Below are 26088 nucleotides of genomic sequence, written 5' to 3'. Positions count from 1 at the left end.
TTATTGTTATGTAGATATTTGACTAAAAGTTACATACAGAATGAATTTGCCTAGCAGCACCCCTGTTCTGTGGCATTTATCTCTTAGCACTACTAAAAAGTTCAAGTTCAGTCAGTGACAGCAATGTCTTCTTGAATCACCTTGACCAGCCTTTGCCAAATTTATTTATTTTGATAATTCCCCTTCTTCCATTTTTCATATTTGTTTTATTATTTTTCTATAATTTTGTGTAATTTAGTACAATATTAACAATCATTCAGTTATCAATAAAATATAAAATGCGCCTGTTACAGTTGACAGTCGTGTCCTATCTAGGTCACACCATATTACTATTTTTTTCTGAACAGTTTTTTTTTTTCTTAAATTTTATTTTTATGTGTATGGTGTCTCACCTATGTGTACAACTGGCGTCCCTGGTGCCCTTGGAGCCAGAAGAAGGTATCGGATCTCTGGAACTGGAATTACAGGCAGTTGTGAGCCACCATGTGGGTGCTGGGAATTGAACCCAGGTCCTCTGCTCTGAGCCATCTCTCCAGCCCTGTTTTGAACAAGTTGCACACATCCTGCTACCTTACTGCCTTACATCTTAGAGTTCCTTTAAGTTTAAGGACAAGGAAATAGTCTTAGATACCAGTTATCAATTTTCGAGAAACCTAACATTTACCCTTTAACATTTATCTTTTAACCAAATTAAACATTTACTAATCTACCATTCTCCTTCTAGCTTTCTCAACTGCCCTCAGCCATTTTCCCCAACTGAGGACCAGGATTCAATCTAAGATCACACGATATTTCCCACTCACATCTCTCTTGTTATAGGATTCTTAAAACCATTTTGGCTCAGAAGGAGGTTTAAATAACCCCCATGATGACCTGTAGTTTGAACAGACTGCTGACCTCCAAAAGAGCCAGCATTTTTAGTCATGATTTGCTTCGATGAACTGATCCAGAGCTGAGACCTCATGTTCTCTCTCTCTCTCTCTCTCTCTCTCTCTCTCTCTCTCTCTCTCTCTCTCTCTCTCTCTCTCCTCCTTTCTCCTCTCCCTCTTTTCCCATCTTGAGATTTATTTAGTTATGTGATGTTTGTTTGTTGAGACAGGGTCTCACTATATAGCCTTGGAACTCATTATGTAGACCAGGCAACCTTGAACTCACAGAGGTCTGCCTGACTCTGCCTCCCACGTATTGGGATTCTGCTGGTGCCTGTGTCCATGTCAGAGTAACAGCAGGTAGCAATTGAAGTTTAGGTGTCAAGCCACCTGAAGAAAAACGGATGGGTATGTCTCGTTCAAGCAGAGCTCCAGAGAATACAGACTCCAGGTTGTCTTCTGCTGTGCCTACATGCTTTTCTCTGGTACCTGATATAATGCATATGTATGTGGGGATCCCCCACTCCCTGCATTGTAGTGTGTTTATCTCATGAATATATCTTGATCTTTTGTCTGAAAGATGAGTCCTCCTTAAGCTGTATTGTCTAATTGACACAGAGTTTGATGACTATAAATAAAACCAGGATATGTTTCATAACAAAGACCTGTTGTTCCACGAGGCCTGTGAGTCACACTTAGGAGCTGCTTTAGACCACAGCTCAGATTTATGCTTTAGGGAAACATTTGTGTCCAGGAGCCAGACTGGCTCAAATTCCTTTAATCTTTATGCTGAGATATGAAGTCAAAGGTTTCTTGTACATCATTAGGTGAAACAAAGATTCAAAAGAGCTTTAGATTAGACCTGATGCCTTGCTAATGTTTTTTTTTTTTTTAGATAAATGTTTCCAATTTTTAACTCATGAGGACACACAGTTATTCTGTCTGGCTAGGTTGTAAATACAAAGACAGTCCAATTATTGCTAGCTGGCAAATGATTAAGTCCTTGCACCGATTCCTGACCTCAATTTGTGAAAATATAATCTGACTAGTCAAGGCTACAGAAAATAACTTGACTCTGTAGCCCCAAATGAGGGCTGCCGGTGTTAGATAATCAGGAGCTACACACAGGACAAAAAGTACATCTTAAGATTTTAGTATTAGTATGCTGTAGTATCTTTGAAAGTACAGGCTTGAGCTGATGCTAAAAAACATACGGTTTGTCTCAGGAAGGTTGGCTTGGGCTTTAATTAGAGGATATACGGACTCCTTGCCTGGAGACTCAGCACTCGCCAGTTACCCTCTAATTGCAGGGAGTTAGTTCAAAAACGTTTACACAGTCATGGTTTCTATAATCATTCACTTAATTATGGAATGTGCCCTTTGTGTGACTCTGGGATTGCCTCAAAAGGTTTTGTTGGAATATACAAACTGTAAAACGGCTGGAGAGGCAGGAGCAACAAGAGGATACGACGTGAGGAAGCAACAGATCAGTGATGTTGTTTGTTGGTCTTTTTGGGGGGCCCGGCACCCAGCTCCCAAATAAATCATACATGGAGGCTTATTCTTAATTATCAATGCCCGGCCTTAGCTTGGCTTAGTTTCTAGCCAGCTTTTCTTATCTTAAATTATCCCATCTACCTTTTGCCTCTGGGCTTTTTCCTTTCTCTAACTTCTGTAAATTTTATTCTTATTTCATGACTTGCTGTGTGGCTGGACCCCGATGGCCTCCTTCTTCTCTGGCTCTAGCTCTTAGACCTCTCCTCCCAGATTTCCCCCTCTACATATTCTCTCTGCCTGCAGCCCATCCTGTCCTTTCTCCTGCCTTGCTATTGGCTGTTCAGTTCTGTGTTAGACCATCAGGTGTTTTACACAGGCACAGTAACACAGCTTCACAGAGTTAAACAAATGCAACATAAACAAAAGTAACACACCTTAAAATATTCTACTACAGAGTAGTACAACATGATGAGAACAAGATGAGAAAATAAAAAAATAAGGAAATGAAACCATCGAGAGAATATGTGTGGGTGTTTCCGTTCCCTAAAACCCCTCAGAAAAAGTCTTAGTTTTGCTACGCTGTGGACTTTCCCTTTCAGCCCTGGCTGCCGCCTGGAAGCTTGCTCTTCCCAGGCTGTGGTAGGATTCAAGGTGTGTGACACTATGCCTAGCCTACTTTTGTTCTTAGTTATGAGCTTGTGTGTGTCTGTGGATAGCACCCATGAGCAGGTGTCCACAGAGGCTAGAAGAGGATGTAGGATCCCCTGGAATTGGAGTTACAGGCAATTGTAAGCCACTCAGCCTGGGTTCTGGGAGCCCAATTCCTGTCCACTTGAAGAGAGAGAAACAAGTGATCTTAATCCTTCCTTGCTGTGGGATGTTCTGTATGTTAAGTGTGTTGCTCTGATTGGTTAATAAATAAAACACTGATTGGCCCGTAGCCAGGCAGGAAGTATAGGTGGGATAAGGAGAGAGGAGAATTCTGGGAACAGGAAGGCTGAGTCAGGGAGACACTGCCAGCCTCCATGATGAGAAGCAGATGTTAAGATACTGATAAGCCACGAGCACGTGGCAACTTATAGATTAATAGAAGTGGGTTGATTTAAGACATAAGAACAGATAGCAAGAAGCCTGCTACAGCCATAAAGTTTATAAGTAATATAAGTCTCTGTGTGTTTACTTGGTTGAGTCTGAGAAGCTGCGGGACTGGCGGGTGAGAGAGATTTGTCCTGACCTTGGGCCAGGCAGGACCAAGAAAATTCCAGCTACACTTCCTCGTCTCTCCAGACCCTCTCCTGTCCCTTTTCCCTGCAGTGTGCTCTGGGTGTAAGGTTTTAGTGCAAACACAGCCCATGTTGGTAGGTCCCGGTAGAAGTAGTACCTTAGCCATCTTTAATCTAGAAGTTTCTCAGTCTTCCTTTGAAAAATGAATGGCATTTAAAAAAATACAAGTTAGTTTATATTTATACAGATATGTATATACATCTATTTCCCCTCATTAAGCCTGTCTTTATCTTCCTACTTAGAATCAAGCTAACTACCCCCAGACAGAACTCTGTACTACACTATGTCTTTGTCAGGGTAGCATGTCTGGAGTTACACTGTGTCCCTTCAGTCCTCCTAAGTGATGTGTCTCCTAGAGATGCTGTCTGTCATGCACTGGAAAGTTCGAAACTAATAAGGGTACCCGGCTGTTTCTTTGGGGCCACCAACCAGCTTCCAAATCCCGACATGGAGACTTATTATTAGTTCTGAATGCTCAGCCTACCTTCGGCTCATTTCTGGGTAGCTCTTTTAACTTAACCTCTTTCTCTTTGTCTATGTTTTGCCTCGGGGCTTTTTACCTTTTCTTCTTTCTGTGTATCTTACTTTCTGGCTGTCTCTATGTTTGGCTGACTGGCTTCTGACCCTGGATGTGTTCCCCGTTCTCTCCTCTCTTCTTCCTCCTCCTCTGGAGCCTAGATTTCCTCTCCTATTTATCCTCTCTGCCCGCCAGCCCCGCCCATCCCTCTCCTACCTAGCTATTGGCCATTCAGCTCTTTATTAGACCAATCAGGTGCCTTAGGCAGGCAAGGTGAAACAAATGTTACACATCTTTGCATAGTTAAACAAATGCAGCATAAACAAAAGTAACACACCTGTACACAGTTAGAGTAATAGTCTGTAGTATAAACAAATGGAACACATCTTTGCCTAGTTAAAGTCATATTCCACAACAAATAAGCCAATCAGAAGGGGCTTTCTGGAGCTGGGGATATGGTACTTGCCTAATGTTCTAGAAGCCCTGGGTTTGATCCTCAATGCCACAAGGATTAAAACATCATAAAAATGTATAGATCCTGCTCTTAATCAAATTTCCTCTTTAATTAACATTCATTTATTCATCTTACTGTAACTGGTTTTTACTGTGGTAGTTATAAAGTAGCCATTCACAACTCCACCCACTCCACACTTATCAGCCGGCATCCACCCTTTCCCTACGCCTAACTGTCTCTCTGGTGCTAGACTTACAGTGGCACTGCCACCACGCCCAGCCAGATTCTTAATTTTTTCCTTCAGTTTAGGCTAATAGATTCATATTTTCCAATAATTCACATTTCATTCTTATTGTGAATTATTTTATGCTAAAACTGTCATAATATCCAACTAGTACCAGTCTCTTGAAGCTGCCTTCACACTGAGCCATATACATATGTACATATATAACCATTATATATACATATATCATAATACATATCATATATAATCATTTTTAGTTAAAAACTTTTAGCTTTTTTATTTTATATATATAGATATTTTGCCCATGTTATATAAGTGTACCTCTTGCATGCCTGGTGTCCTCGGAGGCCAGATGAGGTGTCAGATCCCCTAGAACCACAGGGGATGTGGTGCCTGCCATGTGGGTGCTGGAAATTGAACCCGAGTCCTCTGGAAGAGTATCTAGTGCTCTTACCCCACTGAGGAGACTTTCTAGTCCCTCCTATCATTTTTTTAAAAGATTCTCTTCTAAGTTTTAATAATTGTGTGTGTGTGTGTGTGTGTGTGTGTGTGTGTGTAGGTCAGATGACAATCTGCAGGAATTATTTCTCTCCTTCTACTACTCTGAGGGACCTGGGGATCAAACTGGAGTCATCAGGTTTGGTTGCAAGTGCCTTTAGCCCACCAGGCCACCTCTAGACCAACCTGAATAATTCTTCTTCATCTACTCCTCCTTTTCCTCCTCCTCCTCCCCCTCCTCCTTCTTTTCCTCCTCCTCCTCTTCTTCCTCTTCCTCTTCTTCTTTTAAAGATGTTTTCATGTGTCTAAGTGTTTTGTTTACACAGATGTTTGTGCACCCACATGCACACCTGGTGTCCAAGGAGGCAGAGACCCCGTGGAGCTGGAGTTACAGATGATAATTCTATGTGAATTATTGGAACTAACCCTAGTCCTCTGCAAGAGCAGCCAGTGCTCTTATCCACCGGGAGCCTCCGCTCTGGACCCTCTTTCTTTCTTTCTTCCTTCCTTCCTTCCTTCCTTCCTTCCTTCCTTCCTTCCTTCCTTCCTTTCTTTCTTTCTTTTAAAGTAATCATTATTTTCTCGAATTCTAGGTTCATATTTAACTTTTCCTGTCTCAGTCTTTGACTAAAACCTGGAATGAGTCCAAAGAACTTGTTTGTCTTTATGGGAAATATAATGCAGGGCCTGGAAAGATGGTTTGGTTTCCGGCACCCACATGGTGGCTCACAACCATCCAACTCCAGTCCCTGGGATCTGACACCTCTTCTGGTCTCCACAGGCATCAGGGACACACATAGTGAACAAGCATAGATGCAGGCAAAACATCCCGACACTAAAATAAAGTAAAATAAAGCCTCCGAGGCCAACGAGACGGCATGGTAAAGGTACTTCCTGCCAAGCCTACGTTCCATCCAGGGAACTCAAGTAGAACAGCAGAGCAGACATTCTCAGCCTGTCCTCTGAGCTCCACGTTGGTGTGCGGCACACTCACAGGTGTGCCCACATGAGCACACACACTAATGAATGTAAAAAGAAAAATCATGTGCCCTTTAGAAAAGCCTGTTTATGACAATTTATCACCTGCAGACGGAAGTCCAATAGTTAAAAAGTCAGTCTTTACAATCTTGAGTCCAGCCTGTGCTTACATTTGTCTTAGTCCAAATAATACTTCCTCTCCCTAGTGACTAAATATTTAACTCCAGACTCGATTGCTTGATCCAGTTGTTTAGAAAGGAAGGCTGTGCATGTCACTGGCTTTACTATTACAAGCAGCGATATTCTTACGGAACAGAGAACCCTAAAAGTAAAATCCTTCCAGGAGTAATGAGCACACAGACCTTCCACTGCCTTTCTCCCATTTGATAAGAATTTTATGTCTTCTCTGATATAAATCCCCTTCTTGTTGTTTAAAAAAATTATTCTGCCAGGGTGGGTGGTGCACACCTTTAATTCCAGCACTCAGGAGGCAGAGCCGGTGGATCTCTGTGAGTTCGAGGCCAGCCTGGGCTACAGAGTGAGTTCCAGGACAGCCAGAGCTGTTATACAGAGAGAAACTCTGTCTCCAAAAAATGATTCATTTTATTTTATGTGTGTGAGTGATGCCTACATGTGTGGCTGTGCCCTAATGCAGCTTGGTACCTGAGGACAGGAGAGGGCATTGGATCTCCTGGGTCTGGCGTTACTAAGAGTTATAAGTGGCCAAGTGGGAGCTGGGAATCAAACTCAGGTCCTCTGGGAGATCAGCCAGTGATCATAACCACTGAGCCACCTCTCCAGTGCCCTCAGGAGCATTTTTTTAGAGCATATATTTTGCCCAGGCTGTTGCTAAACTCTGAGACTCAAGTGATCCCCCTACTTTACTCTCTCGAGTAGCTGGGAACCCAAACACTGTAGATTTTATTGTCTTTGATATCGTTAGGTATGTTTTGTGGCTGAAGGCACTCATCGCTGAGAGATGTGTCCAACCTCCTGACATTTTCTTTAAAGTTCACACTTGAGATCCATAAAACTGAATTACAAGGAAAAAAGTTTCCAACTCTTATGTTTTAATTAAGCTTACGATTTTGTATTGGATGGCATTCCTAGCCATTTGTGGTGCGTGGTGCTTGGAGACAGTGTCATATACTGGCTACCTGGCTGGACACGGAGGCAACCTGTCAAGTTCTAATCTTAATCTTGCCCTTTCTCAGCGAAGCAATTCCTGTTTCCTCGTTTAGAGAATGAGACAGAAGCGCTTTCATTGTGGGATTGTTAGTTGTTACTGCATAAATAACCGAATGCTTACAATGTTTGGCACAAGGAAAGAGGCTACTGTTTAGCTAGGTGTTGTTTATAATTCAAAACAACATCATTGTGTGTGTGGTGTGTGTGTACACATCTGATCTGTCTCTCTGCGTGTCTGTGTGTGGGTATGTGCACTTGCAAAGGAAGACATTGAATGCCCTGGAACTGGAGTTACAGGCAGTTGTGAGAAGAACCACATGGATGATGGGAACCAAACTCAGATTCTCTGCAAGAGTGACAAGCGTTTGTGTGTGTGTGTGTGTGTGTGTGTGTGTGTTGTTTGGACTCACAGAGGTCCTCCACCTCCTGAGCTCTCAGATTAAACATGTGCACCACGACCACTCCAGGGAGCCAACAAGGCATCTCCCCAGCTCCAGCTTCAGTTTGCTTACTTGTCTTTATTTAGGTGGCCTGGGGGATGGAGCCTTGTGAATGTTAGGCAGTCCTCCATCGGAGATCTCCGTCTTCCGTTCTCTTTACTTTTGATTGACGGGGCCTCACTACATTGCTTAGGCTGGCCTTAAACTCACTGTGCAGCCCAAGATATCCTCCAACTTCTCATCCTCTTGCTTCGGCCTCCCGAGAAGCTGGTGGTGTTCTAGGCCTGTGACATCAGGGCCAGGGCATCTTTTTAGTTTAATCCTGATTTTTGTTACAGTAAGCGTAGGTTGACTATATTAGGTTGTGTATCAGTGATGCTGCCAGATGATACACAATGAAGCATGTAATTTGACATGGTTAAAATCTTTTCAAATATATATTTAATTACTAAATATGAATACATAACACTTACTAAAAGTAAGTACAAGCTAAGCTTTAAAGAGATTTTGGTTGAACCGGGCAGTGGTGGCACACACCTTTAGTCCCAGCACTTGGGAGGCAGAGCCAGGCCGATCTCTGTGAGTTTGAGGCCAGCCTGGTCTACAGAGTGAGATCCAGGATAGGCACCAAAACTACACAGAGAAACCCTGTCTCAAAAAAACAGAGAGAGAGAGAGAGAGAGAGAGAGAGAGAGAGAGAGAGAGATAGATAGATTTTGGTCACTAGTCATCATGGAGGATTAGAAATTGTCACAAATTCTTTGAACCCACACTGACCAAGGAGTTTATTTTTATTACTTATTAGAGAGAGAACATGGACATCTAACTCACATGATCACACCTGAGTAGCAAGTGCTTTTACTGGCTGAACTACCTTGCCGGCCCCGAAGGTGACATTTAGTGACTTATTGAATCCGGGTTAGCCAGTGTACCTGCCACTTTTCTCTTGCTGTGATAAAATGCCATGACTAAGAATGACTTAAGAAAGGGCTTATTTGAGCTTGCGGCTTCTGGGAAATATGAGTCCATTGTGGTGGGTAGGCATGGTAACAGGAGCAGGGGGATGATCACGCCTCAACCAAGAAAAATGAAGCAGAATGTGATCTGCAGACGGGGTGAGGCTACAAACCCCCCAGTGAGGGGCTTCCTCCCCAGAAGCCGCACCCCCTCCCCAGACAGGGTCATCAGCTGGAGACCAAGTGTTCGAATACCTGAACTGATGGAAGGCATTCCTCGTCCAAACCTCCACAGCCTAACCAATTGTTTCAACACATAAACATAGGCACATGTAGGCACATGTATGAGGAACATGTGTGTGCTTTCTATGAGATTTTCATATGTAGGGAGAAACTATGAAAAATCTCAAAAGAACAAACATTCTATCACTGAGCTTAACCCTCTACCCTCGTGTGTGTGTGTGTGTGTGTGTGTGTGTGTGTGTGTGTGTGTGTGTATCTATGTGAGTGTACGCCACATGTGTCTGTACCTGAGGAGACCGGAAGGGGGCAGCAAACCACTGAACCATTTCTCTAGGTATTGTTTTTTTTTTGACAGGTCTCCCTAATGTGGCCCAGACCAAAACAACTTGCTAATCCTCCCGCTTCTGCTGCCACAGTGTTAGGAGTACAGGCATGGACCACTAAGCCTGTGTTACTCCCACTGGTTGAGAATAAGACCGCTACAGTTTTTTGTTTTTGTTTTTTTTTTTGAAATTTGTAGTAAGCTTTAATTAAACCCTAGCCAGGATGATAAGACTCTGACCAGGTCCATTTCCAGGGTTCCCAGAAAATGGCCACGAGCTACATCGTCCAGGCAAACCCACAAGGCTTTGTACTTCCCACCTCCGTCCAATCAGGGGCCAGCATACATCCTGAGGCCCTTCCTAGGTGCCTCTCGTCTAGGAGTGATCGAACACATCCTGCGCAGTTGGGTGGACAACCAAATTTGTTTAGGGAAGTGAAAACATGTGGCTTGTTATCTCACGTAAACAGCAGGCTCCAGCATCTTGGGGAGTATCAGGCCTTGGGTGAGGGACTTACAGGTTAGAGGCATTTTGTTTGTTTGTTTTATGGATCTCTTGGGCACAGTGATTAAAACTCAAAACATAACTTTGGTTCTCACACCAGACGACTATCAAGTATTTTTTATATAGGCAGTATGTTGATATTTCCCTTTACCGCTTGCTTAGGGGAGGGCTTCCAGCTGTAATAAAAAAAAAAAGTCCTTGATTTATTTTAAAGTTTTTGTCATTTAACTTTTGATCTGGAAATTTTGGTTTAAGAGGGGTGGAATTTCCCATTTTTCCCCAGCAGACACACACGGTTCTTTCAAGAGTCCCCTATCTTACATTGTGTGTGTGGTCAGGACAGGAAACGTCCGTTTGCAGCACATTTTTTTCATCAGGTTCTCCCCGTTTTTGCATGAAATTTCGATCCTTCTGAGAACCGTAGGCTTTTAATTCTGGTCAGGGTCAGGAGTCCACCTATGGCCTATATGTGAAAGGACCCCTTCTCGCCTGACCCTTTCCCGAGGATCCCCTTCAAGTCTGTACCAAGAAGCAGTTAGTTAGGGGGAGGTAGGCCAGGCAGAGCATAACGGCTTACCTCAGTTGGTTGCTCGGAATTCGGAGAAGAGGGGCGGAGGGGGGGGGGTGACCATCTTTGTTAACGTAGGCAGTGTTTATCTCCAGGGATGTCTGGTTTCCTTAATCCCATCCTACCCACTCAAGTTTTCCTTGAGGTTAGAACACACGGCCCCACCTCCGGCCTGCTGTACCCAATTGTTGTCCCTAGGCTACACTCAGAGCGAATGGGGAAATGACGGGGACCATGAACCGTTACGGAGACGTAGCGGTTTGGGGGGCCAAGGGATGAGGGCCAGAGAGACAAGGACCTTCCAGCCAGGGCTCCCGACCCGAGCAATCTCCTCCGCGCCCGCCAGAAGGCGCCGCGGCGCTCGCCATCCCCGCGCAGAGCCGGAGCCTCTGCCGCATCCATCCCGGGAGCCGCGCTGCGGTGGTGCGAGCCGGGGCGGGGGCCGGCGCCCTCCGCTGCCTGCGAGCGCGACTCGGTGCCAGGGCTGCCCGGCTTTGTTGCTGGGGCCGGGGCGCGGCAGATCTACGATTCGGTTCTCCCCGGCAGGAAACGTCCAGCGCCACCCCCACGCCTCGGTCTACAAAGCCCCGGTGTCCGCAGGCGGGAGGAGCCGGATCCCCTACGCTGTCAGGCTCCAGCCCGGCTCCCGCATCAGGCCGTCCCCGGCCTCATGAGGACCCCCCGGCCGGGGCGGAGAGCCGGGCGCCGCCCGGACCGCGATCTTGCCGCGGCCTTGGAGCGTTAGACAGGTCAGTGCGCTCGAGCGCCCCGCGGCCAAGGTGTGGGCTGGAGCGGCCCCCCGCGCGTCGTCCCGGTGGCGCACCGAGGCCACCCGAGGGTCACCTCGGCCCGGGCACCCGCAGGCACGGGCGCGATACGATGCTTTCCCCGGCAGGCCAGGTGTGCAGCCGTTCCCCCCCACCCCCGGCAGCACCCCAGCCCGGGTAAGGCGCGTGGGAGTGGGGGTGGGGGTGGGGTCCCCAGGGGCCACGCGCCCAAGGTGTGGCGTGTCACCACGCCGGACCTCCGGTGTGTGCGGAAGCTCCGATGTGAGAGAGAAGCGGAAGAAAGGAGGCCCCGGAGACCCCAGCGTAGGGAAGGGATGTGCGCCCTGCCGAACGGAGATGGGGGGCCTCGGAAACCTGCGCCACCCTCCGAGGCAGCGGAATGGAAAGACCCAGGCCTCACCTTCCCCCAGCCCCTGGTCACCTCTCATCCTCCCCTCTCTCAGGATGCGGCTGGGCCGCCGGGCCCTCTGTGCGCTGGTCCTGCTGCTCGCCTGCGCCTCGCTGGGGCTCCTGTACGCCAGCACCCGAGACGCGCCCAGCCTCCCGAACCCTCTGGCTCTGTGGTCGCCCCCGCAAGGTCCCCCGAGGCTCGATCTGCCGAACCTTGCCCCTGAGCCCCGCTACGCGCACATCCCGGTCAGGATCAAGGAGCAAGTGGTGGGGTGAGTGCTGATCGCGGCGAGGTGGCGGCGGCAGAGCAGAGCTTGCTGGAGGGGAAGAGGGGGGGGTTGCCTGGGAGCTTTTGTTTCCTCCAGGGCTGGACTTGGATGCTGCTGACTGGTGGGTGCAGTGAAGCGGGAGGTGGAGAAGGTTGCCGAGGCTTGAACTAGGGGGACGGGGGGGGGACAGCAAATCTATCTTCCTTGAACCTTGTCACCGCCATTGGGGTGTGGGAGGATGTTCAGGCAGGGGAGCACCCCAGAGACTGCCTGCTTCTTGACTTAGACTTGAGATGACGGAAGGGTTCCTGAGTGGCGGCTAGGTCGACGTCTCAGTAATTGGCCCTTCTCCACACCTCTATAAAGCCCAGATACAAGGGATAAGCCTCTCGTCTGTGGTCCCCCCCCCCTTGGGGTCTATTTGAAGAGCAGTGTTTAAGGGGAAAGACACCACATGGGAAGAGCTGAGGGATCCAAGTGCGGGGGTGCTTTGCGTTTTGTGAGGCAAACGGAGCCGGAGCCGGGGAGCCTCGCTCTCAAGACCCTTTCTCCTCACTCCAGGCTGCTGGCTCATCACAACTGCAGTTGTGAATCCCGGGGAGGGAGCTTTGCCTTCCCATTCCAGAGACAGGTTCGAGCCGTCGACCTCACGAAAGCCTTTGACACGGACGAGCTGAGGGCTGTCTCTGACGCCCGGGAGCAGGAGTACCAGGCCTTCCTTGCAAGGTGCCAGTGAGAAAGTCTTCGGGAGGGTGGGTGTGTGTGGGGGGTCGTTAGTGAGATCTCTCCTCCTGACCCCATTGTCCCTCCCTCTCTACTGCAGGAGCCAATCCCTGGCCGACCAGCTGCTCATAGCCCCGGCCAACTCGCCCTTACAGTATCCCCTGCAGGGCGTGGAGGTCCAGCCCCTCCGGAGCATCTTGGTGCCAGGTAGAGAAGGAAGGTCTTAGGGGGTGAGCCGGGCTGGATGAAAAGAAATGGGGGCGGGGGTGAAGACCTCTGATAAGGGAGCTCAGGAGGTGGGAGGTGAGGACAGACTCTGTCGGGAATTGCAGAACACCCGGGACATTTGTGAAGAGGAGTCTCTTCTTTGGTAGCTGAGCAAGGGCTAGAGAGATAGGCAGGACAAGGCCCGGGAGAAATCTCTCTGATGGGAAGGAGTTGAAAAAGCAGTCCCTCTAGGGTGCGCTGTACTAGGCCTCCCCAGGAGAGGTGGGCATGAAGTTCTGTGCGGTGGGCCACAGGGTGGGAAGGAGAGAGTAAACCATCAAGAATACAGGGCAGCCTGTGTAACCCCAGCTCCCCATCCTTCCTCCCAGGCCTAAGTCTGCAGGAAGCTTCTGCTCAGGAAGTCTACCAGGTGAGAGCAAACAGCGAAGGAAGAGGCTGGGTGGGCATGAAGGGTGACAGACCCGCCCAGAGAGAGGCAGAGATCAAAAAAGGGGGGGCAAGAGGTGGGTAGGTAGGGGGGTCTAACCCTGCTCTCTCTCAATCCCCGGCCAGGTGAACCTGACTGCTTCCCTAGGCACCTGGGACGTGGCAGGGGAAGTGACGGGGGTGACTCTCACTGGAGAGGGACAGACAGACCTCACCCTTGCCAGCCCAGGTCTGGATAGACTCAACCGGCAGCTGCAGCTGGTCACCTACAGCAGCCGAAGCTACCAGGCCAACGCGGCGGACACAGGTGCGAGGCCTGGGGAGGGGAGGCTGAAGGAACAGAAAGAACCCAGGGAATCTTTAGAGAGCAAATGATAGAGGGTGTGGGAGGCACTCCAGCAGTGGCTAGAATTGCGAGATCGGCGGTGAATGTAGCGAGTGGGCCAGCCGTGCCAGGGCCGGGAGAAGGAGCCTTTGTGTGTCTGGGGCCAAAACAGGCCAGAGGGAAACCAGAGCCCCAGGCGTGGCCCAGCTTCTGCCCATCATTCCACCATTGTGGCTCCAAGAAGTGACTGACCTCTGCATCTGCCTGGAACATTCTTCCCCAAGATTTTGTCACAGCTGGCTCTTTCCCAACGTCTGCATCTGGGCTCAAATGCCTCCTCTTTGCTTAAGGCAACGTTCCTTACCTCACTTAGCAGTACCAGAACTAGAACTAGACTTTTCTTTTTATTTGACCTAAAACTAGAATGTTGTTGTGTAATATGGGCAATTTATTTTGGTTGTTCAAATCTTAGATGGTATTTTAATAAAATAAAATAAAATAAACCCAGAGCCAGATATCAGGGTGAAAGCTGAAAGATCAGAGAAGAAGAGCAGCCAGCCACTAGTTCTTTTTTTTTTTTTTTAAGATTTATTTATTTATTATATATACAGTATTCTATCTGCGTGTATGCCTACACTCCAGAAGAGGGCACCAGATCTCATTATAGATGGTTGTGAGTCACCATGTGGGTGCTGGGAATTGAACTCAGGACCTCTGGAAGAGCAGCCAGTGCTCTTAACCTCTGAGCCATCTCTCCAGCCCCAGCCACTAGTTCTTACCTCTATGATATCCTCAGCCTAAAGAGAGTGAGTTCCTGTTTCCTCTGGCCTTATACACCTTTCTCTGCCCTGCCACATTACTTCCTTTTCTGCGCCTAAGTTTCCTGTCCTAGGAATTTATGTAATGGAGTTACCATGAGGATTAAGTGGCTTCATCGATTTAGAACACATTTTCAATTTTTTTTGTTTCGTTGTGGAAGCCATCTCCTTTCATGTGGCTATGGCTGGCCTCAAACTCACTGTTGACTCCTGGTCCTCAAGCTTCTATCCCCCCAGGATTACAGGTGTGTGTGCCACCACCTCCAACGTACAGAGGATTTTACAGCTGTGTAGCACAGAGCCAAGTATAGTGGTCCATGCCTGCATCTTAGTGCTTGGGAAGCCTCGGCGGGAGGGTAGAGAGTTCAGGGTAGACCATGCTACCCTTATAGTATGCATATATGTATATGCACGTAGCAAATGCTTAGTAAAGATTAACTTTTAAAAACGTTAGCTTTTACCTAGACACAGCAACGCTCCCCTATAATCCCAGCACTCGGGAATCTGAGGCAGGCTGGAGAATTGCCTCAGGGTTGAAACCAGCCTGGGCTATGAAGCAAGTACCAAACCAGCCTGGGCTACATAAGCAGGGCCCAGTCTCCAGAAGCCAAAAAGGGAAAAAGAAGAAGAGGAGGAAGAGGGGAAGGAGGAAGCTGTTCCATTGTCTTTGTCCCACCTCCTAAACTGTCAGTTTCTGGGCAGGAAATGTAGCTCAGTGGGTAGCGTGCTTGTCTAGCATGCACAAGACCATGGGTTCAGTCCTCAGCATTGCACAGAACTCTGCTGGTGTCTCACTGGGAGACGCCTGTAGGGAATAACACCTGTAATCTCATTCATCAGGCAGAGGCAGGAAGTTCAAGGTCATCCTCGCTCGGTGGCAGAGTACTTGCCGAGCATGCCTTAGGCTCTAAATTCAATTCCCACCACCACAAAACAACAAAACGTAGGTTCCACGGAAGTCAGAGCTCTATGTTCTTGCCCACCAAGGTCTGGAAAGGCAGAATGCAGAACAGGGATTTAAATCCTGGTCCGCTGAAAAGCGAATGTTCTTGTAGTCTTAAGGGCCCAATTGCACGTCCTCTCTTCCCAGTCCGGTTCTCCACCAAGGGACATGAAGCCGTCTTCACCATCCGCATAAGACATCCCCCCCAGCCCCGGCTGTACCCGCCTTCATCTCTATCCCAGGGAGGTGAGGCTCGCGGGATTAGGAAAATAAAGAAGGGGTTGGCCCTGGGAGGGGCTGCGTTTCCACTTCTCCTTCCCATTTTTTTTTTCTTTTTTTCTTTCTGCTCCCACCCCTGCGTCTTGCTTTCAGCCCAGTACAACATCAGTGCTCTGGTTACCATAGCCACCAAGACCTTTCTTCGTTATGATCGGCTGCGGGCGCTCATTGCCAGCATCCGACGCTTTTACCCCACGGTCACCATTGTCATCGCCGACGACAGCGACAAACCGGAGCGCGTTAGCGACCCCCACGTGGAGCACTATCTCATGCCCTTCGGCAAGGTGCGCAGCCTGCAGAGCTGAACCGGGGCGCCAGGGGACTCTGGGAAGGGGGCGTGCCCTCAGACTCCTGCAGCTTGCTGGGTAGTGATTAAGGACCACCTGCCTCAGAAACAAGTGTGCGCCTATAGTAAGGGACCCTGGGGTCAGGAACCTTGCCTGTCTTATTCGCTCTGCGTTCTTGAAATGGTGCTTCATACCTATAAAAATTAGAACCAATCGAAGGAGGCACGCAGGAATTAAATGCATTTCAAGACCCTTCCCCAAAAGACTCAAGATCTTTAGGAAGAGAGGTGGGAACCTGCGGATTCAAAACAAAACTAGTTTCTGGTCACCCGAAAGTACTCAAAAGTCTAGAGAGGAGGCGGGCCGTGGTGGCGCACGCCTTTAATCCCAGCACTCGGGAGACAGAGCCAGGCGGATCTCTGCGAGTTCGAAGCCAGCCTGGTCTACAGAGTGAGTTACAGGACAGGCTCCAAAACTACACAGAGAAATCCTGTCTCGAAACACCCCCCCCCCAAAAAAAAATGGCTAGCGGGGCACGGGCTGTTTAGAGGGCCAGGGGAGAGGGAGAGAGACGGCGGACTTTTCCTGCTTCTACAGACTCCCCAACCATAATCCAACTCTCCTAGGGTTGGTTCGCAGGTCGGAACCTGGCGGTGTCCCAAGTAACCACCAAATACGTGCTGTGGGTGGACGACGACTTTGTCTTCACGGCGCGCACGCGGCTGGAGAAGCTTGTGGACGTGCTGGAGAGGACGCCCCTGGACCTGGTAGGGAGGGGCGCGGCGGGTGGGGCGGGAGAGCGGCCCGGTCCTCCTGGGGTGAAGCAGGTCTGGGGGGGGGAACAGTCCTGGGTCCTGTGGTGCCGGGGCACGTAGGGCCAGGGTGGGGCACGGGGCGCAGACAGGAAGAGCATCCTCTCACTTCCCGGCAGGTTGGGGGCGCCGTGCGGGAGATCTCGGGCTTCTCTACCACCTACCGGCAGATGCTGAGTGTGGAGCCGGGCGCCCCGGGCCTCGGGGACTGCCTCCGGCAAAAGCGCGGCTTCCACCACGAGCTCGTTGGCTTTCCGAGCTGCGTGGTCACCGACGGCGTGGTCAACTTCTTCCTGGCGCGCACAGATAAAGTGCGCGAGGTGGGCTTTGACCCGCGCCTCAACCGGGTGGCACACCTGGGTGAGTGGCGCCCCCTCCTGGCAAGGCCTGGGAAGGACCTGGCGCGGCTTCTGGGCGGGGCCCCCGCGAGGCTGCACCTGCCCACCGCCCTCCCCCCCCCCCCCGGATGCTAGGGCAGTTCTGGGGGACTGGGGTGTTACCGAGGTCTGCATCTGAGCTAAAAACAAAAAAAAACCCGAAACCTCCACTTTCTTCTGCCTGACATCGCGTTTACGCCTCAGACGGCACAGATGCAGGTCGGCCTCGACCTCCCCTCCACCGCCAAGGTCACCCTCACTGCGGGCGGCGTCCCCAGGTTCAGACCCGCTCCGCGGAGGGGGCTCTGGGGTTGATCGAAATGCGCTCCCCTTTACAAGAGTCCTTCGTGACCGAGTCTTTGCACCGCCGCCCTCCGAGCCCTGGGCTTCAGTTCTCCCTGGGAGCCGGCCTTTGCCGCCCTCGGGAGCCTTAACCGCCTGCTCTTCCCCCCCACCCTCACCCCAGAATTCTTCCTGGACGGACTCGGTTCCCTCCGCGTGGGCTCCTGCTCTGACGTGGTTGTGGACCATGCCTCGAAGGTGAAGCTGCCGTGGGTGTCCAAGGACGCGGGGGCTGAGACGTACGCCCGCTACCGTTACCCGGGATCCCAGGACCAGAGTCAGGTGGCCAAGCATCGTCTGCTCTTCTTCAAGCACCGGCTTCAGTGCATGACCGCCGAGTGACGGCCGACTTGGGCCTTCCCTCCGTCAGGCTGGGCCTGCCTCCTTGTCCCCCGCCAGGACATTTCCAGCAACCCCTGACCCCTGACCCTCCCTTTCTACCGACCTGATCCCTAGCAGGGGCTTGTCCTGGTGACAACCCTTCCTTTCCGTGAGTGACCAGAGGCCTGATGGAGCCATAACCTCCCCCCACAGCCAGTGCCAAGTCCTCCCCCAACCCCATTCCTATGGGGCGGGAAATGGGGGCGGATTTACCTTCCAAGTGCCAAAGAGCCCAGAAGGACTCTAAGACCCTCAAGTGGAAACACTCTCACCTCCTGAGGGGGCAGGGAAACTCCCAATGTGCAACCCCACCCCAGCTCCGGATCCAGCACCGTGTGGGCCGGCTTCAACACCCCCCCACCCCCACAGAGAGCGCTGTGGCTGGAGTTTCTGTGGAGCTGGTGAACACACGGTGCAAGCCATTTTTTACTCATGTCTCTGCTGTCCTTTGGGAATGAATGGTGGGGCTTGGGGGAGGGGGACGATATGCAGACACCTAGACCCATTTCATGGGCGGCAGAGGGTCTCAGCTTCATTTTATTGGTTGCATTTGGCGGGGGGCTCAAGGGCCGTGGCCTTCCTCACACACATACTGTCGGGGTCTCTCACACTCCGGGTGACCTCGGTCAGACCCATACTGTGCAGATCTTTGGGCCAGTGGGCTTCTGGGGAAGAAAAGGGCAGTTCAGGAATATTAGGTTACCACCATCCGTATCCGAGACTCGGCGCTCTGGGAGCAAATTGGCCCTTAGGAGACCTTAGTGCAGGTCTTCACCGTTGGTGAAGGGTGGTCCACACTCCTTAACTTGTGTGTTTGTTTGTTTGGAGACAGGGTCTTTCTGTGTATCTCAGGCCGTTCTAGAACTCACTATGTAGACCAAGCTGGCCTCAAACTCACAGAAATCCTCCTGCCTCTGCCTCCCACGTGCTGGGGGATTAAGGGTATGCCCACCCCCACCCTCCAGTCCACTGGTTAGTTTCTCCCTACTTCCCTCTTGGTCTTCCTCAGTCCTCTCTCCCAACCCCTCGTCCCAGATTTTCATCTCTTCCTCCTTACCCTGGCCCAGCACCTCCTGGCTCCTGCCCCTGAGGCTACTCGCCCTTACCAGTCTCTCCAGCGCATGCGCGGCTGCGTCCTGGACACTCACAAAGAGTTGTTCCGGGGTCATTCTATCCAGGAGTCCAGCCCGGGTCAAGGTCTCCAGCACCAGGGCTGTGTGGGAAAGGTGTCAGGTGCTGGGGGGGCTCCAATCCCTCCCCAAGTGTCCAGTCAATCCCTGCTCCCCCATCTCCCCCCCCCCCCCCATTCTTCATGCCACACACCATTACACTGAGCCAGGAGGAGACAGATCCCGGCATCCTGGCATCGCCTGGCGAGCTGCGGGAACCAGACAGAGGGGTTAAACCCAAATCAAGGGAGTGGGGTGACAGGGAGTTTTTCCTTAGCTTCCCTGCGCCCTCACCTGCACCACTTCCCTGGCCCCCGCAGCATCTGCAAAGCTGATGCCGCTGAGGTCTAGGATCACCACCCTGATGGGCTCGGCACCTAAGATGGGAGAAGGCAGGAGCACCCAGACGCCTCTGCGGTTCACAGGCAAACCTCCCTCTCTGTCATCCCGACTCACCTGGGTCAGGCAGACCACCCAGCTTTGGAGACTGCTGTAAACAGAGGGAAACAATGTCACCACCTCCAATCCCAGGCCTCCCCATCCCAGAGGGCCACACCTCCTTGACCCAAACCCTCACCTTGCTTCTTTCTCCGAACCCCAGATGCCACTCCAAGGTATGGCGGAACTGCCCACGGGTCGCAAAGTAGAGTGGGGTGGGATAGCTCAGGATACAGAGACCCGGAACCTGGAGGAGCTAAAGGGCGAGAGAGTCAGACGCCCTGGCAAATGACTGCCTCCTGTGGCTGTGCCCACCCACCTTGTGGCTGTGCCCACCCACCTTGTGGCTCTCTCTGAGCGGCCTGTAGAGCTCAGTCCCCTCAGCCAATCCAAGCGCCAGGCACTGCACCCTGGGGAAGACACTGGGGTCAGATTCCGAGCCTAGCCTGGCCTGGCTGTAGTCGCCCCCAAAGTATCTCATTTCAACCGTACCCCGTCTCTGTGCTCACCTCTGAGTTCGGCAGACCACCGTCATCATAGAGACGACCACACCCACAGCCAGGCCCAGGTCCACATTCAGGGTCACTACTGCCACCCAGGTGACCATCCACACAGCCTGGAGGACATGGATATGGGTGGATTTCCCAGGAGAAACACAGGTTCAAGGACAAATATGAGTAAGGATGACCCAGGAGAAAGGAAGCGCGGCAGAGAAAGAAAGGGGAGGACTTCCTTAAGAGTGTACACATTAGCTACAATAATGTCAGACCCTGTGTGGGTTGGGAGGTCTGGACTGGAGGTGAAGTTCAGTGGTAGGGAACTCTGCTAACATTCATGGGGTTCTGGGTTCAATCTTCACAATCACCAAAAAAAATGCCCCCCAAACAAACCCTTGGTCCCATGAGCTCAAATCTCAACCTTTCCCTTTCCTGACATATGCGTGAGGTCTGTGGGTCGGAGGTTGTGTGGATTAATGAACTTAGGACCAGAATGATCAGCTTCGGTCCAGGGCAGAAGCCAGGGATGCTGGGGAGTGGCAACCTGGGGCAAAGTCATTTCTCACAAAGTCCACGCGGCTGATGTGCCAGAGCTGTGGCAGCTCCTGCATCTGGAAGAACATCTGGCGCATGCTGGAGATGTTGATGCACGCCAGGACAGCCTGGAGACGGAGAAGGATGGGCCTTTGTCCAGAGGCTCTGGGCTCCAGCCGGTTCCACCCGAGCGCACGGTGCCTCTCTTCCCCTCCCTACCTTGGGCAGGTAATAGAAGAAAGGCCCCAGCCACAGGAGCACGGAGAGAACCACTGTGCAGGAGAAGAGGCCGGCCAGCTGCGGGGAAGGAAGGACAGACAAGCGGGAGGAAGAGCCTCCTCCACCCCCACCCATGGGAGCCGGTCTCCCTGCCCAGCCTGTCCCATCTTCAGGAGTCTCCCTCCTCCCAACCCTTTGGCACATACATGTCCTGCTCACCCACTCCCTGAGGCTCTGCCAGTCACACTTAGCCCCGCCCCCCCAGTTAAAGCTCTCTCAGACGTCTGCAGGTCAACCTCGCCATTGCAGCCCAACTCCATCTTAAAAGGTCCTCTTGGTGCTGATGGTGTGGCAAGCAGGCTACCCATCTGCTCAGGGTACCAGCAAAGTAAGGAAAACAAAAAATACTGGGGGAAGGGTGACGTGTAATTTTTTTTTTAAGAGGTCCTTATGGAAAAGGTCAGCATTTTATCGTGTGCGTGTGCGTGTGCTTGTGTGCCTGTGTGTAGCAGTACAAGTATGTGCAGAGACGACACACCCCTGTCCCGGTTCTTGTAGAATTTGACACTGAGGCAGGGTCTCTCAGTTGAACCCAGATCTGGCTGTTACAGGTAGCCTAGCTAGTCCCCTTGCTCCAGGGCACCCCATCCCCCATCTCTGTCTTCAAGACAGGTCACCATGCCCATGGAGCTGGGATTTGAACTCCTGTCCTCACACATAGGCCGTCTCCCCAGCACAGATGTACCCTAGACAGCCTCGAGCCCCAGATTCCCCCTGCTTCAGTCAGCCTGGAATTCTGGGTATGTAATACAACATTCAATTATTATATATATGTATGGTATGTACTCTGTTCTGCCTGCATGTATCCCTGCAGGCCAGAAGAGGGCACCAGATCTCATTACAGATGGTTGTGAGCCACCATGTGGTTGCTGAACTGAACTCAGGACCTCTGCAAGAGCAGCCAGTGCTCTTGACCACTGAGCCATCTCTCCAGCCCATATACTGGGTTTTTCAGGACAGGGTTTCTCTGTGTGACAGCGCTGGTCTAGGCTGGCCTAGAACTCACAGAGATCTGCCTGCCTCTGTCTCCCAAGTTCATCGGAGGCACCATAGCTTTAGTCAGTGCCTACAGCCTACAGAGGTCCTTGTGGGGCTTGACTACTGTCTACTCCCGCTCCTTATAACCCCTTCTCTCGTTCCCATCCTCTAGTATGTAGATGCTATTGGGGCATCCACCTCTGTCCCCATCCTCTGTTGTCTCCTCTGCCTGAGCACCCCATCTTTTCTCCCCACCCAAGGACTCTCTTACCTGTGTGTTCCCACCAGCGTCCACCAATAAGCTGGTTGTAGCCAGTGTGGCCGAGTTGGGGAAACAAGAGAAGAGAGAAGAGACAAGGTTGGAGACACCATGGGCCAGGAGCTCCTAGAGGAACGCAATGGGGTGAGGAGGAGGAAGACACGGGCTCGGGAGAGGAAGGCTAAGGGGTCCCTCTGGGAAAGGCTGGCGTCCTCAACCAGACTCACACCTGGTTGGGGTCAATCGTGTAGCTGTACTTGTCTGCGTAGATGGAGGCCAGGGAGGTGGACACCGCGAAAGTAACCAAGGCGATGGGCAGCGCGTCGGCCAGTATCCTGGGCAGCTCATCCAGGGCGGGGAAGAGGGGCTGGGGAAATCTAGAGAGGGAAGGATCCGGAGTAAGGATGGGCTGGGTGCTCCGGGGAAACCGAGCAGAAAGGGCAGATAGGATGGGGCAGGACGGGGGAGGGCGGTCCTGAGGGAGAGGAGGGAGAAGGGAGAGGCGTCTTCTCTCTCTCTTACCCTCCAGGCAATAGTCCCACCACCTGGACATTGTATCTTGTGTCCAGGGACGAGGCAAAGCACAGCAGAGTGGCCAGAAGCACCTGAGGGAAATAGCAAATTAGGGCCCAGAAAGAGAGGGGGGCTTGTGGAAGGGTCTGGAAGAGGCTCGAGAGGAAAGGGAATCCCAGTGTGGGGCTGGGTGGTCTCAGCAGGTGAGGCCACGGAGTGTTTGGAATGGATGCCTAACAATTATATCTCACCTACCATGAAGGACGGGGCATAGTGTTTGCCTGGAGAGAGACAGAGAGAGACAAAGAGAGACAGAGAGACAGAGACAGAGGATCTAAGAGGAGGTCCTTTGGAAATGATGGACCCAAAAGATACACTTGAGCCATTCTGAGCGGAGAAGCTGGACCATATCTAAGCACGTCGGGATTACCTGTGGAAAGCTCTGACATTTATTTACACAGGAAGAGAGTTACCTAGGTGGGCAGTGAAAGGAAGATACAGTGGATTACGGTGAGAGAGGCCCGTGAGGAGAGAATAAAACGTGCGATGGGAAGAAAGGAGTCGGCTGGACCCGGGAAGTGGGACAGGACAGGTGGGCGGTTCCGGTGGGTCGATTGCTCCTCCCGGAAGATGCTTGGACAAGCAGCACAGGTGTCCACGAGACGTCTCGCTTGTGACTCCCGTGCACTCCACAAGGGGGCATTCTACAAGGATCCGGTAGCCTCTAGATCCCACTGGATGGGTTAGATGGGGGGGGGGGGGGGGGGACACAGCACGGGGCAGGCAGGGACCTAGGGTGGCCCTCACCATGACTACTTCTCCTGGGATCGGAGTGGGTAACCTGTCCCGGAACCGCACGTTCAGCTCCTTGACCGGCACTAGCAACGCCAGGCTGAGCGCGGAGATGGTCAGTTCCGCAGGACTGCTCCGGGCCAGGGCCGTGAGCACCGCGGCCAGCGTCTGCAGGCAGGCAGGGACCGTGAGCAAAGGCCGGGTGCCGGCGTTAACCGACCCCGCCGGACTCAGCACCAGCCCAGCAGACCCGAGCCAAGCTCGCCCCTCCCCTGCGCCCTCACGCCGCAGCACCGTGCGTCCTTCCCCTCCTTCCCCGGGGCGCGCCATCCCTCTGCCCTCCGCCCCTCCCCTCCCGAGTTATCCTTTTCCCGTGACTTCTAGAAACCTCTTTTTTTCCTCCCACTCCCACCTTGAAGAGAGAAAAGCAGCCGATCTGGCGTGGGAGAGACAATCCCAGGAGGCTGGGCAGCTGCGACACGAGCACGTGCAGCGCGGCCCCGCTGGTCAGCGCCTTGACCACAGGCTCGGAGAGAAAGGTGGACAGGACACCGAGCTGCAGCGCGAACATCGCCAGCTGCAGAGAAGGTGGAGCGGGGTGGACATCTGCAGCTCGGGACCTGTTCCTAACACACACACACACACACACACACACACACACACACACACACCCGCCCATCCTCAGGCCCAATTGTTCCGGTCCCCTTCGGTGGATCCATCCCCTAGGGGTCAGCCCTGGGTCCTCCCTTACCATCAGCGCCCCACTCCCGAAGGCCACAGCCGCTGCCGCCCCAACCCTCCGGGCTTCCAATTGCTCCCTTTCAACGCCGCTGAGGTTCCCCGCCAGGGGTTCGGGCACCAGCCGCTCGACCACAGAGCCGGTCATGAGGCTGAGGACTGCGAAAGTTCCTGCAGCCGGGGGCCAAACGCAGAGGGTTAGCAGCCGTGCAGCCCGGGCCAGAGCAGCAGCCCGGACTCCCGCAGTTCTAGAGCCTCGGGGTGCTGCTGTCTGATCCACACCCTCTTAGAAGCTAGCTGCTGCGTGCACTGAAGAGGTGCACGGGGTCCCGGGCTGGTGCTGCAGCTGAGAACCGGTGGGCAGGGAGGAAAAGAGTGCGCCCCCTGGCAAAAAAAAGCGCCCCCTCCCGCAGGCTCTCAGCGGACTGTGCACCTCTTCTTTCCCTTCAAAGCCAAATTTAAGCAAATTTCACAGGGGACAAGGAGATCTGTGTAAACTCCCGCCTCTGTATCCACATCAGCGAGTCTTGGGAGGGTGGGAGGGTGGGGATGGGTTGGGGATATAATGGGGTAGCAATTAGGTGAGGGACAGTGGCAGAGGGGAATAGAGACCCAAAGCTTTCAAGTAGCAGCCTTTAATACCCGGCAAGAGGGAGGCAGAGGCAGACAGATCTCTGAGTTGGATTGGAGACCATCTGGTCTCTGGGGTAGACTCAGACCAGCTAAGACTATGCAGGGAGACTCTATTTCCCCACCCTCATTAGCCTCAACCCCCCGACCATTTTGTTTCTAGACAGGGTTTCTCTGTGTAGTTTTGGTGCCTGTCCTGGAGCTCGCTCTGTAGCCCAGGCTGACCTCGAACTCACAGAGATCCGCCTGCCTCTGCCTCCCGAGTACTGGGATTAAAGGTGTGCGGCCCCCCTCCCCCGCCGCCCGGCTGACTATTTTCATCCTAAAGAGAAGTCATGGGCAGTCTGGCTGCTCACCAGTGGACAGGTGTCTCCCGGTGCCCAGCAGACTGTAGATGAGAACCGGAAAGAAAGAAGTGTAGAGTCCGAAGACCGGGGGCACCGAGGTCAGGAGGGCAAAGGCCATGCCTAGGAGGAAGTAGGAGGAAAGGCACGTGTGTGTGTTGGGGGGGTGACTATAGCCTCCAGGTACTGCCCTTCACCACACTCTTGGGCTGGCATCAGGGACTCTAACTCTGAGGGAACAGAGAGGTTAATGGGCCTCAGTGGGAGGTCGTGAGGCTGACAAGGTCACAGATCCTTGCCCACGTCCTGGGTGGCAGGTTTTGTGCCTCTCTTCGATTCTCTGAGGTGGAACAGAGTCCTAGATGTCTCACAGGATTGCACAGAGGAGGAGGAATGGGGGGGGGGAACATGATGGAGTCTCACAGTCCTCCTCCCAAACTGAGCCTCAAATTCCCCTTCTCTGACCCGGCAGGGACTCTCCTAACCCACCCACCACCTTACCGCTCCGCTCTCAGCTCCCCGGGGCTCCTCCCTGGACACCTCCCATAGCTTGGAACCCCCAACAGGCCGCCGCTGGGGCCTCTCACCCTGGGGCACGTGCACGACGCCCACGGTCACTCCGGCCACAGCATCCCCTAGCAGCCAGGCTCGCCAGCGGTAGTGGGGTACCCAGCGCAGCGGGGGGACCCGTGCCAGCAGCACGCGCCACGCCCCCGGCCCAGAGCAGAAGCCCCAGGCTCGCCTCCTCCGCAGCCTGCACAGCCAGGGTAGGCAGGGCTCCGCCGCCGCGGGTAGCTCCGGCTCCTCTGCGCCCCCGAAAAGCTCCTGGAACCGAGCGTGGGTGAGAGGTTCCCTGAACCTAGAGCTCAGCGGAGACTTCAGCTCAGAAACCTCTTCCGGACCTGAGCAGGGCCCGGAGACGAGTGGCCCACTCATTTTTTTTTGTCCTTGGCCCCCTGCAGTATC

The 26088-nt window shown here is 52.4% G+C and overlaps 2 protein-coding genes and 1 long non-coding RNA gene across 9 annotated transcripts; 1 reads left to right on the top strand and 2 right to left on the bottom strand.

Moving 5' to 3' along the window:
- Nucleotides 1-9666: 9666 nt before the first annotated feature.
- On the bottom strand, nucleotides 9667-11847 carry LOC119086183. The gene is made up of 2 exons (XR_005089404.1): nucleotides 11773-11847; nucleotides 9667-10458 (listed from the first exon to the last, which is right to left on the bottom strand). It is a non-coding gene; the product is annotated as an uncharacterized LOC119086183 (long non-coding RNA).
- B4galnt1 (beta-1,4-N-acetyl-galactosaminyltransferase 1) lies at nucleotides 10452-18380 on the top strand. Of its 4 annotated transcripts, XM_028886268.2 has the most exons (11): nucleotides 10634-11312; nucleotides 11795-12013; nucleotides 12572-12736; nucleotides 12834-12940; nucleotides 13330-13370; nucleotides 13514-13694; nucleotides 15621-15719; nucleotides 15846-16036; nucleotides 16666-16806; nucleotides 16971-17211; nucleotides 17695-18380. In XM_028886268.2, the coding sequence occupies exons 2-11, from the start codon at nucleotides 11796-11798 to the stop codon at nucleotides 17910-17912; spliced, it is 1602 nt and encodes a 533-aa protein (XP_028742101.1). In that variant the 5' UTR covers nucleotides 10634-11312; nucleotide 11795; the 3' UTR covers nucleotides 17913-18380. The 4 variants fall into 4 exon arrangements, 3 of the variants coding, with proteins under 3 accessions (XP_028742101.1, XP_037052604.1, XP_028742100.1); XM_028886267.2 differs by lacking the exon at nucleotides 10634-11312 and having other exon boundaries at nucleotides 11545-12013; XR_005089402.1 differs by lacking the exons at nucleotides 16666-16806; nucleotides 16971-17211; nucleotides 17695-18380 and having other exon boundaries at nucleotides 10452-10708; nucleotides 11110-11312; nucleotides 15586-15719; nucleotides 15846-15937.
- A 73-nt stretch (nucleotides 18381-18453) lies between these two features.
- LOC114704804 (solute carrier family 26 member 10) lies at nucleotides 18454-26088 on the bottom strand. Of its 4 annotated transcripts, none has more exons than XM_028886262.2 (18): nucleotides 25710-26088; nucleotides 25135-25245; nucleotides 24162-24319; nucleotides 23823-23987; nucleotides 23426-23578; nucleotides 22628-22710; nucleotides 22335-22482; nucleotides 22118-22231; nucleotides 20809-20886; nucleotides 20622-20717; nucleotides 20068-20174; nucleotides 19899-19968; nucleotides 19698-19814; nucleotides 19577-19610; nucleotides 19415-19497; nucleotides 19275-19329; nucleotides 19058-19164; nucleotides 18454-18616 (listed from the first exon to the last, which is right to left on the bottom strand). In XM_028886262.2, the coding sequence occupies exons 1-18, from the start codon at nucleotides 26056-26058 to the stop codon at nucleotides 18578-18580; spliced, it is 2067 nt and encodes a 688-aa protein (XP_028742095.1). In that variant the 5' UTR covers nucleotides 26059-26088; the 3' UTR covers nucleotides 18454-18577. The 4 variants fall into 4 exon arrangements, with proteins under 4 accessions (XP_028742095.1, XP_028742092.1, XP_028742093.1 ...); XM_028886259.2 differs by having other exon boundaries at nucleotides 19577-19607; XM_028886260.2 differs by lacking the exons at nucleotides 18454-18616; nucleotides 19415-19497 and having other exon boundaries at nucleotides 19073-19164.

This window comes from Peromyscus leucopus, chromosome 18 (assembly GCF_004664715.2).
Source record: "Peromyscus leucopus breed LL Stock chromosome 18, UCI_PerLeu_2.1, whole genome shotgun sequence".
NCBI lineage: Eukaryota > Metazoa > Chordata > Mammalia > Rodentia > Cricetidae > Peromyscus > Peromyscus leucopus.
The sequence above is the reverse complement of the archived record's forward strand: the minus strand, read 5'-3'. Positions and strand labels throughout refer to the sequence as shown.